This window comes from Temnothorax americanus, unplaced genomic scaffold (assembly GCF_048541705.1).
Source record: "Temnothorax americanus isolate GAGA-0224 unplaced genomic scaffold, ASM4854170v1 Scaffold8, whole genome shotgun sequence".
Taxonomy (NCBI): domain Eukaryota; kingdom Metazoa; phylum Arthropoda; class Insecta; order Hymenoptera; family Formicidae; genus Temnothorax; species Temnothorax americanus.
In genome coordinates, this window is record NW_027509802.1 from 6,555,087 (window position 1) to 6,571,192 (window position 16,106).

Consider the following 16,106-nt stretch of genomic DNA (forward strand, 5'->3'; position numbering starts at 1 on the left):
ATATATGCACAATTTAAGATACATTTTTTCTTACTATGCAAATAATTATGTAGTAATTTACAATATTTATTATAGGATGGCTGTCTGCCTTGCCGGGTGAAAATACTAAAGCGTATTGCAAGCTTTGTCGGTGTCCACTTCAGGCTCACAAGAAAGATATTGAAAAACATGGTCAATGCAAAAAACATTTGGACGCATTTAAGTATTCTCAACATGCTTCAAGGAACATAACAGATTTTGTAACGAAAACTATATCGGATAAAAGAAAAATAGTTGAATTAAAAATTGCTGCTTTTATTGCAGAACATTGTTCGGTATCTTCAGTTGACCATCTTGGGAGTTTAATACCAACTTTTGATAACAAATCTCAAGTATTAAGTGAAATAAAAATCCATAGAACTAAAGGTACAGCGCTAATAAATAATGTTATCTCTCCTTGTCTTTTGGAAGATCTTATTAATGATCTTGGTAATGGACATTACTCATTGATCATCGATGAAAGTACAGCAGTGGATACCAAGAAAATTCTTTGCCTTATTATTAGATATTTTAGTGAAACGAAGAAAAAAATCGTAACAACTTTCTATAGATTAATAGAGATAGAGGGTGGTGATGCTAATACGTTAATATCAGCTTTTAAAAATCAAATCTTAAAAGATGGCCTTAAAATGGAAAATCTGATTGGAATTGGAGTTGATGGAGCCAATGTTATGATAGGTAAACATCATTCATTTTCTTCAATTTTAAAAGAAACTAATAGTGAACTTGTAGTAGTTAAATGTGTTTGTCATTCTCTTCATTTGGCTGCTGAATATTCTTGTAAATGCTTACCAAGAAATCTAGATTTTATTGTTAAAGAGTGCCACAACTGGTTTTCTTGCAGCTCTAAGCGTCAAATTGAGTATGCAAAATTATATAAAGTCTTAGAAGATAAGAAACCTCTTAAAATTGACAAATTATCAGGTACACGGTGGTTAGCAAGATGTGAAGCAATAACAAAAATAATTGATCAATGGGATGCTCTAAAACTTCACTTTAATATAGTAAAAGATAAGGAGAGATGCTACACAGCTGACCAACTGTATAATATGTTTAATACACAGTCTAATTTTGTTTACTTAACTTTCTTGAAGCATATATTAAAACTTCTGACGGAGATTAACAAAACGTTCCAAGCAGAAAATGCTAATTCTCTTAAACTTTTAGATGATTTGCACTCTCTTTTATACTATTATATGAATATCCTTATACCTCCATCAAGACTACAATTGGAAAAAAAAAATCTTGCTAGCTTTAACTTCAAAGATTATGTAATGAGAATTGAGGCTATCGATTTTGGGTATTCTTTCGAACAAGCAGCTTCTGGCTTGCCTCATCACGAACTTAAAGTAATCAAAGAGAGATGTCGTGACTTCTTGATCTGTTTGTGTGAACAGCTACAGAACCGAATCCCTGACAATATTAAATTATTGGAAAAAATAAGCTTGCTTTCTCCACAGCTAGCAACGTCACAAATAAAGCCGAAGATAATTGAATTAGTTGTAGCATTTAAAAACATATGTAAAAATATCGATATGACTATAGATGAATGGAATATTCTTCATACCAAGCAGTGGAGTAAATTATCTACTCCAGAAGAATTTTGGGTTGAAGTTTTTCAGTATCAGAACTCTGCTGGCCAACAACAATTTGGCAATATTACAAAATTTGCTTTGGCAATGCTGTGTTTGCCTTTTTCAAATGCTGTAGTTGAGCGCGCTTTTTCGATAATGAATGTAATAAAAAACAAGTTAAGGAATAGAATGGCTGTAAAAACTGCAAATGCAATTATGCGGATACGGTTTAATATGCCACAAGGGTGTAAAAACTTTCAGCCAACAATAAATATGCTTAAGAAGTTTAACTCTGAAAATATGTACGAAAATACAGAAATTGAGCAAGATGAAATATTCGACATATTTTCATGTACGTAACTTTAAGTGTTCATTTATGTTATGTTATGTTCATATATACATAATTATTTTATGTTCATCTATGTATAACTGTGTTATTTTTAATTATGTTGGTATAACTATGCAATAATATATCTATAATATGTATATTATTGCATAGTTTTATATATTGCTTTTTATATAATTATATATTGCTATCTATAACTATTTAATCTATAGCTGTATAAAATAATTCTCTTCTCTGTATTATGTTTGATACTTATTCTAGTAAGGAAGAAAGATATTGGATTATATTATATAATGTTTAAATATGATGTAATATAGGTATATAATATATCAGAAAATGTGTACTATACCATTTAAATATAATATGACATAAACACTAATGATTTCTCTATTGCAGTAAACTACACGAGTATCGGGGTCTACATTTTTTTTTGTATTTATGTAAAGCGTGAACGAAAATGCGAGGCGTTAAATATATAATTTCTATAAATGTTACAGTAAATCTGTAGCACGTTTAAATATTACGCAGCTGGGTACGATTTACGGTTGCGTGGTAATTGTCTGTTTCATGCCTATGCATGATATCACGCCTGACTTGGTTATATTTAGACCCAGCGCGACAAGATGCACCGCCAGTGTACTCCCTCATGAATTAGCAATATTGGTATTACCTTTTATCAATCCATAAAAGACATAAATTTTTAAATTAGGCGCTTTACACAAAAGCAGGGTAGCGATTTATACATTAATACATTTGGGGATATTTGGGGAAAATTTATGAACAATTTGGAGAAATTTTGGGGAAAATTCATGAACATGTTGGGGAGATTCAGTTTAGCTATCTGGTAACACTCCGCGACAGTCTCTCCAGCACCACGCGAGGCTGTGCGAGAAGCTGCGCACGCACCGTCTTAGCGGGCGGCTTCAAGGTCAGGCATGACAGTACGAGTAAAGCAATATGCGATTGGATCCACTACTTATTTAACCTCATATATCAGAGCAAAACATTCGGCAAGCCCTTATTTTGGTAAATCTGAAGAATAGTGGCCTCCTCACCGATTTCGTTCAACTTGGGCTTAATCGACGCGTTTTTGCACGAAACGACCGAATCTGGCAGAAAAAAGTGTCGCTCTGCCCCGCGAAGCGAGATATTAACGGTTAAAGTTGACGACTATCAGGTTATGATTCCTGTCATACCGACGCGATGTAGCGACTGGTAGCGACCACGAACATGCCCTGTGGCCACACGCGCATGCTCAGTGGCCGCACGCGCATGCAAAAGAAGGTCACGTGACAACTGTCTGCTTGGTAAGTACATACATATTTATGTGTACTTTTCACATACCAACTATTCTCTGCTTTAACAAATTATTTATGTTTTGTTAACTTAAACGCTTAATAACTGTAACAGAAATAATTTGTTAAAGCAGAGAATAGTTGGTATATGAAAAGTACATGTAAATATGAACTTTTCATATACCAACTATTCTCTGCTTTAACAATTTTATTTCTGTTTCGTTAACTTCAACACTTAATATCTGTAACATAAATAATTTGTTAAAGCAGAGAATAGTTGATATATGAAAAGTAAATATTTATATATACTTTTCATATACCAACTATTCTCTGCTTTAACAAATTATTTATGTTTCGTTAACTTAAACGCTTAATATTTGTAACAGAAATAATTTGTTAAAGCAGAGAATAGTTGGTATATGAAAAGTACATGTAAATATGAACTTTTCATATACCAACTATTCTCTGCTTTAACAATTTTATTTCTGTTTCGTTAACTTCAACACTTAATATCTGTAACATAAATAATTTGTTAAAGCAGAGAATAGTTGATATATGAAAAGTAAATATTTATGTATACTTTTCATATACCAACTATTCTCTGCTTTAACAAATTATTTATGTTTCGTTAACTTAAACGCTTAATATTTGTAACAGAAATAATTTGTTAAAGCAGAGAATAGTTGGTGTATGAATAGTACATGTAAATATCATTTCAAATTATGTTACACTTCTGACTTATACCAACCAAACAGTTGTCACGTGATCTGCTGCATGCGCGTGCGGCCACTGAGCATGCGCGTGTGGCCGCAGGGCATGGTCGTAGTCGCTGCATCTCGTCGGTATGACAGGAATCATAACCTGATTCCTGTCAACTTTAACCGTTAATATCTCGCTTCGCGGGGCAGAGCGACCCTTTTTTCTGCCAGATTCGGTCGTTTCGTGCAAAAACGCGTCGATTAAGTCCAAGTTGAACGAAATCGGTGAGGAGGCCACTATTCTTCAGATTTACCCATATATCAAATTTAGGTACTTATCTAATACTTGTTCTCACGAAAGAACCACCTTAAACTTTTTTTTGCGTTAATTATTCACTGAGTAATTACAGTTTAAAAATGGACAAAAATTTACTGACAAAAAGTGATCCCCTAATTTTTTTGAGCAGTGTATTTATGGTTTTACCTATAGCATTTTACGTCCCTTCATGATTTTTAATTATATCTAAGCAGATCTGGATACATTCGGTATATCTCGGCAGATCAAATTATATCTGATCAGATCTGATAAATCAGATATGGTCATATCTCGATAGATCTAATTTTTTTTTCCCAAATTCCCTAAATTTAATGTAAATTTAATCAAATTTGCTTAAAAATTTGCAATTTTAGGGGACTTAAAAATTAATAAAATTACGATTGAATTTCTGCATAAGCTCACTAAATAGTAGAAAAAATATAAGCAATGTGTATTTATGTATTCTAAAAAGATACTGATCCAAAGTATGCTTGAATATCAAAATTGATATTTCAAGTAGCTTTTGAATACTCAGCTTAAAAATGAAAATATAAAATATAAACAAATTTCACATTTTTGTATAAGATTCCAAATTTCATGTACGGTTTTATAACTTGATCCTCCTAAACAATAATTTAATTTGCTAAAGAGAAATTGGTGTTAATTAATTAAGGTTTACCTTCTACCTGACTTAATATGTGCAACAAAATTGCACACATTGTATAATTATTAATATAAATTCTACATATTTTTCACAGCTAAATTATGGAAATATAATCTGCAAGCTGATGATAATGTATCTCACGTATACTATAATCACACTATTAACATACTTCCAAAAAAAGAATATCTGTAAAAATTTTTAATACATTTAATTCACGATGCTATACTTATATACAATATCTATATACAAGAATACAGGACCATATGTACAACAGTCATATGTACTTTCATGTATTTTAATGCATTTTCTTTTATAACACACTTTGCTCTTCATTATTGTTATATATCTTTCTAGTCAGTATCTATCAAGGATACATTCAAATAAACGTTCTTCTCCTGCACGACTCCACAAATCTTGTTGCTGCATGTGCTTTTATTTGACAAATCTTGACTGGAGCAGACATCACCTACCTGTGATTCTACCAAGCTGTTGACTTTCGATATCTGACTAAGATCTGTATTCTGCATCTCAAAACTCATGTCTACAGAACATTCTTGACTGCACTGCAAATCATCCACGTTTGTCTCCTTCGATAATTTGCTTCCAGATCTTTCTGTCAAATCGCTATCAGCTAGTTTTGAATTAAATGAGGATTCATTCTCAGGCCTTTCACTTTTATTCGTGTCTTTGGACTCATTTAATTTTTTGACTAGATCTTCCCAGGGGTCTTCTAAAAAAGAATCTATGTCTACATACGCCGATACATTCACTTGCCTATGCGCTCCTCTGTAACTCTAAAAAGATGTAAAACAAGATCAAGTAACTTGTACTATTAATAATACCGATCTTAAAATGCTCTCACACAATGTAGAAGAATCTCCATTGTTCGACACATACTACGTTTACGCGAGCATTACTTCTGTAGTAACTTACGATAATACCTTCGAGTAAACAGGATTTTCCTTCGCGTAAACGGTATTTTGTAGTAACTTATGATAATTTACTCCGCGTAAACGAGTGATATATCGTAAGTTACTACAGAAGTAACGCTCGCGTAAACGTAGTAACAATCTCTCATACTACGTTTACGCGAGCGTTACTTCTGTAGTAACTTACGATAATTTACCCGTTTACGCGGAGTAAATTATCGTAAGTTACTACAAAATCCCGTTTACGCGAACAAATTATCGTAAGTTACTACAGAAGTAACGCTCGCGTAAACGTAGTATATGTCTGCCAAGCACTTACCTTTCTTTTTTGCCTGTGGAACTGCTTAGGAAAATGCTTGTAGGCAGGGTACTGGTTATTACAGTTCGATCTTGGCGTGGCGTGATAGTTACCCCTATAATTGTTATACCATCCACTACCTGGACTGCTGCATTCACCGGCAGGTCTATACTGACTAGCAGCATTATACTTTTCGTGCCGCGTCATCGGCGTGCTGACGTTCAGAGGGATGAAATTATCGTCGCAAGGCTGCGACTCTGCACCACTTGCAGAGAAACGATGGTAACTGTTACCCTCCGCGGTCTGGTAACCTCTACTGTTCGCGTTCTCATGCGACTTCCAATTGTACGACGTGTGCTTCGCGCCACACGGCCGGCCACTGTGCGTAGCATTGTTCAACGGCGATCTCTTCATTTTTCTCGAAAAACGAACGCGTATCAATCTCACGACGCGTAATGCACCTGCCATTCACGGACCAAACATTGAATTGCATTGAATATACGGAGAGAAACAAGACATGGCCACAGTATAACCATACCCAGTAGCGACACTGAGTGTCGGCACCTTTGATGTAGTTGTCCTCAAGTCACGTGGTACGTCGCCATATTGTCAGATGTACCGGCGCTACAATTGAAATGTACATATATAATTAAAAAATGTATATGAGTATATATAATCAAAAAAGATTTTTTGCGCAATTTTAATTATAATCCAAAGAATTTCTTGAAGTAGAAGAAATGAAAATAATACTTCTGTGTATTTTGTATCATTTTATTTCAAAATTTTTCGTAACTTATTGTGTAAATAGAATTGTAAAATGTATACAAAATATATATAATTATTGAGCTCAAAAGCGAATATAGATCATTGGGCGCAAAAGCTAATATTTTTATTTGTTCTGTCATTGAGTAAAAAATGCATAAAAATCGAGAGGTGACGAAGAAGCCTGTAACTTTTTTTTCAAAACATCGAAAACAAAATCATGCAAACCTGGAGTAATTTTCAAATGTTCAATCATGCGTTGTAAGGTTCTTACACTGGGAAGGATAAATTTTTGTGCAAAAGAATTATAAATTCTGCCTCCCCCAGAAAACAATATATCTAAACAAAACTTTTTAAATGGAAGCGAATATTTTCGTCCTTTGGCTGACTTATATCTACTAAGACGTACTTGAGTTTTTACAAAATTTGCAATCTCTGGTGGTAGAAATTCGTCTGTAGCTTCACAATATTCATTCAAGGACATTTTTTGTCTTATTTTTGAAGTTTGTATCTTATTTTTCTGTCGTTCTAATTGTTGTTTTAATTTTCGAATTTCTCGATGTAACGCTTCAATTCTGCCTCTCAAAATTCTTTTGCGCGGGGAATGATTAGAAAATTTTGGCTCTGTTTGACTATATTGATGCAACTGTTGTGGTTCTGTTTGAGCATATTGATCCAAATATTGTAGCTCTGTTTGAGCATACTGATGTGACACTGATTCCACTTGCTCATGTTCATATTGCCCATGATGGTCGTTAACTATAATATTTAAAAATACTACATCACTTATGAAACTTAAAAAATTAATGATTATATTCCATTCATTACAAAGAAAGAACGAATATATAAATTATAATAACCATACATCAATTTTATTTTCTAATTCACAAAAATTTCATGTTACTAGCATTAGTTAATTCTATATTGAACTAAAATTATTACCTAATATTGACTGACATTCAACTTTGTCTGAAAAGCCAGTTTCAAATAATTCCAATTGTTGCTTATCATAGTTAGATTTAATGATATCACACTCAACTGAAATATAGTAATTATGTTCACAAAATTTTTGATATTTCCAACCATACACACACACACACACACACACACACAGAGTTCAAAACTGCTTACCTGATATTACTGTATTTTCCTCAGAATCATCACTCAAATTAAATGTTGCGTTGTTTTCACTTGATAATTCAAAAGATTTATCATTTTCCATTTGTTCGGGGATTGCATGTGGTTGAAGTCTGTTTTTCAAATCGTTTAAAAACATCGACGATTTAAAATGATCACCACAAACTTTGTAATTTTTATATAAATTTTCTGGTGACGTGTTAATTTCGCGACCACATTTTTCCAACCACAATTTTGCTCTAAAAGATGTTTTGTATAAAATATTAATGAAAAAACACTTGATATATAATTCAATTAACAAATCCGCTAATGGAAATTATTTTTACCTATCTGGGTCTTTTGGAAAACGAAAAAAACTGGGACCAGATTCACGCCCAGAAATATTTGAACAATTCTTCATGGCACAACTATATCCACCTCTCTTCATTAACTTCATTTTAATGTAGCACGTCACACCCGGAATTTTCTTATCACTAATAAAAAGACACAATTTATTCAAATAAAAAATATGTCATAAAACTGTGGAGGTTGAGGTTACCTACGATGTTCGAGACGCAACTGGGCGCAACCATGTTGTGAGATGTACGGACTCGCACATGCGCACTAAAATTTTATTCCGGGTCGGACGGCTGAGTGTCGCTACTGGGTATGGTTATACTGTGACATGGCCGTGTCCAGCCGAACTGCCGAACTCTCTGCTTAGCGAAGCGAAAGGTAGCAACTGAATGTGATTGGTTCTTACCTTTGGATCCAACCAATTACACTTAAATTGCTACCTTTCGCTTCGCTAAGCAGAGGATAGGCTGACCGCAGCCAATAGTATATCGTCGTGGCGTCAAACCGGATATGACGTTTTTGATGGCGGTTTATTTTGACTGTTGAATAAATATTAGAGCTCGGAAAAAGAACCAGATAACCGGGTATCCAGATACCCGCCCGCTTGCCCGTTAAAGCCATTGCACGTAACGAAGTTTTAGTCATAATCGTAGGGCCGTAAGAAAATAGACTAATCACACTCGATTGTTCTTCGAGCTCAAGGAGAATAATCAACTGTGATTGGTCTATTTTCTTACGGCCTTACGATTATGCTCTAAGAGCACAGTTGACAGAAAGTCGACAGTAAGTCGACTTTTAAGGCCGTGGCACATAGAAAAACTTAAGCAGTAAAACTCAAGCAGTAAGCAAATCAGCCAATCACAATCAAGAACTTAAGGCACGGCCCTAAGGGCCTTGGTACATAGAAAAACTTAACCAGTAAAACTTAAGCAGTAAGAAATCAACGGTATGGATTCGCTACCGCTTAGGGCCGTGCCTTAAGTTCTTAATTGTGATTGGCTGATTTGCTTACTGCTTGAGTTTTACTGCTTAAGTTTTTCTATGTGCCACGGCCTTAAGCATAAGAAAACTGATTGGTCTATTTCCTTATGCACATGTGTATGGACCAATCAGTTTTCTTATGCTTACGCATTATGCGTTGTGCAGAAGTGTGTGCTCCCAGCTTTAATGGAGGATTCACATTGCGTCCGATCACGTCCGATGTTCGACGTACGACGATCCGACATCCAATAACAGAATTTATTATTAGAGACAAAAATTTCCTATTGGATGTCGAATCGTCGTACGTCGAACATTGGACGCAGTGTGAATCCTCCATCATACACAGTGTTCGAGTGTGTCGCACAGTGTCGCACCGTGTCACCACAGATTAGAGACCCTTTAATAAGAGTCTGGCCTGAGTGGCCATCAGAAATTTGATTTTAGAGCGTTTTGATTGGTCCGCCATTTTTTCTCTAATCTGAGTGGGGGTAGCTTCAGAGCATGCGTATGATTATAAACGTATTCAATTTACTGACTAGACCCGACTCCGAGTCAGGAAATCGAGTACGCTATACTATAACCTCAAAGTGAAAATTTAACCATTCGATAATCAAGGAATAAATTAAAAGAATAAAATGTAACAATTTGTTTTATTTTATTGCACTGTAACAATTTGTTTTATTTTATTGCACTGTGCATTGCCATTGACTTACTGTCATAATATTTACGTTTAACAATTGTTTTGTTATGCGTTATCCTCATTCTGTAAATTGCATATCTATTTGCTATCTTTAAATGTAAATTATGACACAACAAAATATGACTGTTACTCAAAATATCTAAAAATGTAGCAACTAAAAAGTTTTTGTAACTACGATTGCTTTGCACGATTTCTGATACCGCCTAAACATATACTCCATTTTTTTAAATAACTGAAATGTTTGATTGTTTACATAAAACAATGTGTTGTTTTTATAACTTTGCAATCGTACTAATCGCGCATATTGGGACAAATTTCGATGAGTAGAACCTAAACTTCCAATACAATGCTTACAAAGTTTTGTATTTTTTTAAATGCTTGTTACAATGTATCCAGCGATACTATATAAAATATTACATTCTACAGTATTCAATTCTTTTACTTCCTGAGTTGTTGGTTCGTACGATAGATTGGCATTTGATTCATTACGAGACTCACATTTGTGTTCAGCAATTACATCAAGAAAACCTGTTACATATCGTGCATCATCTTCTTCGTAATTAGCTCGAGAAATTGAACGCATATATAAAGAAGTGGCAATTAATTTAAGATTATTTTTAAATTGTAAAGCATTCAATGTAACATTTTTACTTCGAAGAACAGAAAAAAGATTCTCTACGCAGTCTTGCGTAAGTCTACCTGTCAGTAAGAATTGAAATTTTCTCTCACGAAAGAGATAATCTGCCAATTCTAAAACAGATTTAGTTGAAATAATAACTCCCTTCTGAACAGGTTTAAAATCTCCTTTGTTACCAATATGAAGATTACTAAATATCTCTATAATTTCATTTAAAAATGAAACAGTATCTTTATATTTCTCCAAGTCTTTTGTACCCAAAGAAATGCAGCAGTGCCTTGAAGTCATAATCGTATACCATTTTACTATTATTTTAACAAAAAATGCTGTAGCAATGTATTCTGGTTTTGAATTTTCATCGGCTAAAAACTCCAAAGCAGTGCTCATTTCATGACTCAATAAATTTTTCGCTTTATTGACGCGCATTTTATCGAAATTATTCTTCGTATCGACATCATTCATATTTAATTTTGGCGTTAATAAAAATTGAAGTTCTTTTTGTGCTAAAATTATTTCTTCGACGTGTTTTGCTTGTACCCTATCTGTTGGCAAATTATATTTACGTACAATATTTTTAGGTAGTAAGAGGACACGCTTTTAAATTTTTTAATAAGTGGGGCACATCCGCGATAACATACAAATTACGATTAGAGTCAACTAGATGTGTTACATAATTTATACATTTGGTGTACTTTCCAGCCGTAATCCTAAACGCTTTCCATAAACCCTGATTGCAAGATCCCATGTCGGAGGTAATGGAATTTACGGTAAGACCTATTGAGTTGGCTCTGTGAAGTATATCTACTATTATTGGTTGCAATATAGCACCATTAAACCCATTACTTGTAAAATAATAACCAATAATTTGTTTCCAACGACATGCAATACCGCATAACATAAATACCATAGCGTTCTGGTAAAGTTACATCACCAATGTAACTTTGAGAAGAATTATCAAAAAATTTTCCTGATGAAATGCTGATTTCATCATATACTAAACAACATTCTTTATCAATTTCGTTCCAATTCGACACCTTCAATTTTAAAAAATTGAAAATATCGTCCGAAATTTCGCTTTCAAATTTAAAGTTTTCTATTTTTCTTTGTAACGTTCTAAGTCCTGGCAAAGGAAATTTCTGGCGACGAAGTTCTTCGTAACCGGTGATGCCACAAGAAAACCTTAATTGAAGTGCTTTCGAGATCGATTTGTTGCTCCATTTCTTTGCTCTTTTATTGTTCTTTAAAACTGCAATTTGATGGTCAGTGAAGATTTCTTGTAGCTTACTTAACAGAGCTGCATAATTAGATTGCTCTTTTTGTTTCTTTTTCAATTTTAAGTCATGTCGTACAGTAAGCAAGCATTTTTTAAATTTTCTTAGTCTAACATTCTGCTTTTTAATTATACGTGATTGTTCACATATAATTTGATTCTGTTTTTTTATTGTACGCGACATGTTTTTAACTTCACTATTTTCTTTTTTACTTTTGGCACTTTCTAATTGCAGTTTATTCTCGCAATCGTTATTTTCTTCTTCATTTTGTACTGATACAATAGTTTGTACTGGTACAATACTTTGTACTGGTACAATACTTGTACATTATGTTCGTTAACACAGCCTACCTCATCATTCAGTGAAGTATGTCTCATGTTTTCACGGTGACTTTTCTGAAATCAAATATTTAAGATTTACCATTACTAATTTACAATTTCTAAATAAATATATAATGCTTTTCCATAAATTTGCATCTGCCTCTTATATTTTGATTTTTAGAACTTACGATCTTCTTGGCTTTACTTCCGAATATCGTTGGTACAGCATTTATTTTAAGCTTTCTTTTTCCGTCAACTCGGTTATTTTCCCACATATCGTGTGCGAAATGTACCTGAAATAATAAATAGTTAAATCTTAAATATTTCATTTTAGAGTCACGATAAAAACATTAAACATGCTTCATGAGGTATAAATAATTGTATAAATAAATCAATTGTATAAATAATCCTGAACATACTTCACAAAGAAATGATCTTTCAGTAGGTATCCACTCTTTTCTATTAACATTTGCTGCCCATTGAGCACGCCGAACTGGATCTCGGTGAAAAATTTTCATTATAAATCCCTTTTCGTCAGAATTTGTGCAGTCAGGAGCTACACAACCAGTCATGTTGCTGAAATATTCAATAACTACATAAATGATTTATAGATAAATCAGAAAAAATAACATTTATTATTAAACTATTACATGTAATACATACTGGATGAATTTATAATTAATTTTGAAGTTTTTATTACTGATGACAGTAAGTTTAATTTATATCTTAAACGTAAGGTTATATTGTTTCAGATATTTTACAATAATGTAAAATTAAAAATATTTACCTAATAATCTGAATATAACAATCCTCTAATAGATAATATGTATAACTTTCTTTTCAATTACGACACTGATTCTGATTAAAATCTGAGTATACTGCTGATACTGCAGACAGTAACGGTAGCAATAAATTCCACGACCACGATGCAGACTGAGGTTAGATCATCGACATATAGCAACATATAGTATGGACTGCGCATGATATTACGTCATATTACTACGTCATTAGAGAAAAAATGGCGGACCAATCATAATGCTTGAAATCGAAATATCGAAATACGTGATGATGGCCAGACTCTTATTAAAGGGTCTCTACCACAGATTAATCTGTGGTGTCACCTTCCTGGAAAACAGCCAAAATCTATAGTTTACGTCACGTACTACACTATAGCATTTTAGTTAACTAGAGTGAATTTTGGAACGCAGCCTAAGGCCATCGCACACAAAATGCATAGCTTAGCATAAGATCGCTGGACCAATGAGCATCTTATGTAAATCAATATGGCTGGATGCTCATTGGTTTAGCGGTCTTACGCTATGCTTATGCTAAGCTATGCATTTTGTGTGCGATGGCCTTAAAGCGGGGAGCACACACTTCTGCACAACGCATAATGCGTAAGCATAAGAAAATTGATTGGTCCATACACATGTGCATAAGGAAATAGACCAATCAATTTTCTTATGCTTACGCATTATGCGTTGTGCAGAAGTGTGTGCTCCCCGCTTAAACTATGCATTTTGTAGGCTGCATTCCGATATTCACTGTCAGTACTGCAAATCTATATTTTACGTCACGTATACTATAGATTTTCAGTACTGAGGGTGCTATTACATGGAGCGCGGAAACGCGGAACAGAATAGTAACTAGATTCCGCGTTTCCGCGAGTTGAATCCCGCACGTTTGAACGGAAAAGCGGAATCCGCTATTATCGTGTATGTACATATGTACATACCCCGGCTTGCATAAGATACTTAATAACCATCAATATGATGTTTGGATCTATAATATTATACTGCCACTTTTATAAAATAATAAAGTAATCGAAGAGTATGTAAAAGCTTTCTTTTTCAATGTGATTAGACAGCTCCGAAATTTGATGGAGTATACTGTATCCGCGTTGACAACGGATTTTAACGCGTTCGTTCCGCGAGTTTGTTTCTCCTTATATAACATGGAGCACAATTTGCGCGGAAAAGCGGAACAGTATAGTGACAAATAGACATTTGTATTCATTTCTTAAAATTGTGTTCATTTAACTCATTGCAATTTTTATTAATATGCTTATCTTTTCAGTTATCTATTGAATACAAGCATTTTAATCAATAAATACCGTTAAAAATTAATATTTTATAATTCTCCGTTCCGCTTTTTCGCTCAAAATATGCTCCATGTAATATAAGGGTGCCGTCACATGGCAGTCAGAAATTCGGAAAACGGAATCTCGGAAAAGTAACGGCGAGAGGGTCAACCAATCAGAGTCAGCTTGATCGGTGCGATTTTTCAAGGGCCGGGCTCCCCATGGAACGACTTTTACGGAAAACTGAATGGGATTCTAACTTTAACATATTTTTAAATTAAAGAAATTTTTATATAATTTTAGAGTATAATAAAAAATACGTCAAAACTTTATTTTTTAATAGACTCTACTACTACGGTAAGTATCTTTTTTCTTCTAAAACAATAAAAGTAATTTTTTCAATTTTTACTTATTCCGGAAATATCAGTCCATAGGGAGCCCAGTCACAAAAATCGTTACTTTTTTGAGATTCCGTTTTCCGAATTTCTGACGCGATGTGACGGCACCCTAATGCATTCAAAACAGACGGAACGGATCGACGGAAATCTAGTAAATTTTGTCTTCCGCGCTTCCGCGTTTCCGCGTTTCCGCGCTCCATGTAATGGCTCCTGCACACAGGACGCGGCAGCGCGACAATGCGGCAACGCGGCAACGCGGTCCTGTGTGCAGGAGCCATAATGGCACCCTCATCAGGGTGCAAACTCATGCAGCGGAACGGTGTACGCAGAAAATCGCGGAACGAGAGCCTTGACCAATCACAAGCGTTCCGCTGTTTTTGTTACGCAAATTCAGGGTGCCTCCCCATGCAGGACGGAATCTCGGAAAACGGAATTTCGGAATCATTCTGATTGGTTAGTCCCATGAAGTTATTGGTTAGCCTCATGGGACTAACCAATCAGAATGATTCCGAGATTCCGTTTTCCGAGATTCCGTCTTGCATGGGGAGGCACCCTCACGGTCCCGAGGTACTCATGAAGCGTATTGAGAGCAGCGTGGATTGCATGCGACTAATCATGAGTCTCCATTTGAAATTTGTTCAAACTTTATTTTAATATTTTAAGCATTAGTTAAATATTTCTAACAAGAAACCCATTAAATGTAATATTTATGAACATAATAATAATTATTATTTGTAAATAGAATGGTTAAAAAGTAATTATTGGGACATACTAGTCGTTACGCTTTACTCATTCCGCTCCATGGGTACCTCGGGCGATGATTTCGCGTAACGGATATTGCAAATGTGCCACCGCTAACCTAACCGATACTGTTAATAGATTACCGTATGGTGAAGTTATGACATGAAGATAGTCACCTATCGATTTCTTGATCAGTTTGATCTGGTTTGATCACTTTTATTTTATCATTTTTATGATGTGTATGTATAACTGTATACACATATGGCATTGCGCAGTTTCGCGAAGAAGAGGTTAAAACTGTCCGCTAAAAAACCGCGATTACCGCGAAAAGTCGCTGAAAATCACGGAACGCTTGTGATTGGTCAAGGCTCTCGTTCCGCGATTTTCTGCGTGCGCCGTTCCGCTGCATGAGTTTGCACCCTCAGGCTGGTTTCACATGTGGCGTAAGATGCGTATGCGTAACTTGCGTCAGCTAATCAAATCGTCTCAGTATTATCGTATCATACGCGTATAGTAGCTGAGATGATTTGATTGGCTCACGCAAGTTACGCATACGCATCTTACGCCCCATGTGAAACAGCCCT

General features: G+C 34.6%; 4 protein-coding genes and 1 pseudogene across 6 annotated transcripts in view; 1 reads left to right on the forward strand and 4 right to left on the reverse strand.

Moving 5' to 3' along the window:
• LOC143907127 (uncharacterized) overlaps nt 1-6,964 on the reverse strand; it is a 225,763-nt pseudogene extending 218,799 nt beyond the window's left edge. Inside the window, exon 1 of the transcript XR_013259727.1 lies at nt 6,682-6,964. The product of XR_013259727.1 is annotated as an uncharacterized LOC143907127 (transcript). The remainder of the gene's footprint in view (nt 1-6,681) is intronic.
• On the forward strand, nt 69-2,828 carry LOC143907119 (uncharacterized; the record flags this gene model as incomplete). The annotated part of the gene is made up of 1 exon (XM_077423655.1): nt 69-2,828. A coding segment is annotated over one exon (1,905 nt), but the record flags the coding sequence as incomplete, so codon positions are not given.
• On the reverse strand, nt 5,126-6,685 carry LOC143907122 (uncharacterized). The gene is made up of 2 exons (XM_077423658.1): nt 6,181-6,685; nt 5,126-5,726 (listed from the first exon to the last, which is right to left on the reverse strand). Exons 1-2 carry the CDS (start codon nt 6,625-6,627, stop codon nt 5,283-5,285), a joined length of 891 nt encoding a protein of 296 aa, XP_077279784.1. The 5' UTR covers nt 6,628-6,685; the 3' UTR covers nt 5,126-5,282.
• Nucleotides 6,965-7,045: 81 nt separating the features above from the next.
• Nucleotides 7,046-8,732, reverse strand: LOC143907121 (uncharacterized). Its single transcript, XM_077423657.1, has 6 exons — nt 8,601-8,732; nt 8,385-8,531; nt 8,053-8,297; nt 7,864-7,959; nt 7,331-7,680; nt 7,046-7,111 (listed from the first exon to the last, which is right to left on the reverse strand). Exons 1-6 carry the CDS (start codon nt 8,654-8,656, stop codon nt 7,061-7,063), a joined length of 945 nt encoding a protein of 314 aa, XP_077279783.1. The 5' UTR covers nt 8,657-8,732; the 3' UTR covers nt 7,046-7,060.
• A 3,250-nt stretch (nt 8,733-11,982) lies between these two features.
• LOC143907081 (peroxynitrite isomerase THAP4-like) lies at nt 11,983-13,257 on the reverse strand. Of its 2 annotated transcripts, none has more exons than XM_077423602.1 (4): nt 13,091-13,257; nt 12,723-12,895; nt 12,492-12,596; nt 11,983-12,378 (listed from the first exon to the last, which is right to left on the reverse strand). In XM_077423602.1, exons 2-4 carry the CDS (start codon nt 12,873-12,875, stop codon nt 12,208-12,210), a joined length of 429 nt encoding a protein of 142 aa, XP_077279728.1. In that variant the 5' UTR covers nt 12,876-12,895; nt 13,091-13,257; the 3' UTR covers nt 11,983-12,207. The 2 variants fall into 2 exon arrangements, with proteins under 2 accessions (XP_077279728.1, XP_077279726.1); XM_077423600.1 differs by having other exon boundaries at nt 12,723-12,879; nt 13,091-13,255.
• Nucleotides 13,258-16,106: the final 2,849 nt, after the last annotated feature.

Bases quoted from the DNA above. Each gene is read 5' to 3' on its own strand.
- LOC143907122 (XM_077423658.1), bottom strand. From the start codon at position 6,627: ATGGCAGGTGCATTACGCGTCGTGAGATTGATACGCGTTCGTTTTTCG. The intron at 5,727-6,180 runs GTAAGTGCTTGG...ACATCTTTTTAG, and splicing joins TCCACAGGCAAAAAAGAAAG to AGTTACAGAGGAGCGCATAG.
- LOC143907121 (XM_077423657.1), bottom strand. From the start codon at position 8,656: ATGTGCGAGTCCGTACATCTCACAACATGGTTGCGCCCAGTTGCGTCT. The intron at 8,532-8,600 runs GTAGGTAACCTC...TCTTTTTATTAG, and splicing joins CCAGTTGCGTCTCGAACATC to TGATAAGAAAATTCCGGGTG. The intron at 7,112-7,330 runs GTACGTCTTAGT...TTGAAAAAAAAG, and splicing joins CAAATTTTGTAAAAACTCAA to TTACAGGCTTCTTCGTCACC.
- LOC143907081 (XM_077423602.1), bottom strand. From the start codon at position 12,875: ATGACTGGTTGTGTAGCTCCTGACTGCACAAATTCTGACGAAAAGGGA. The intron at 12,597-12,722 runs GTATGTTCAGGA...TTATTATTTCAG, and splicing joins AAAGATCATTTCTTTGTGAA to GTACATTTCGCACACGATAT. The intron at 12,379-12,491 runs GTAAGTTCTAAA...ATTTGATTTCAG, and splicing joins GAAGTAAAGCCAAGAAGATC to AAAAGTCACCGTGAAAACAT.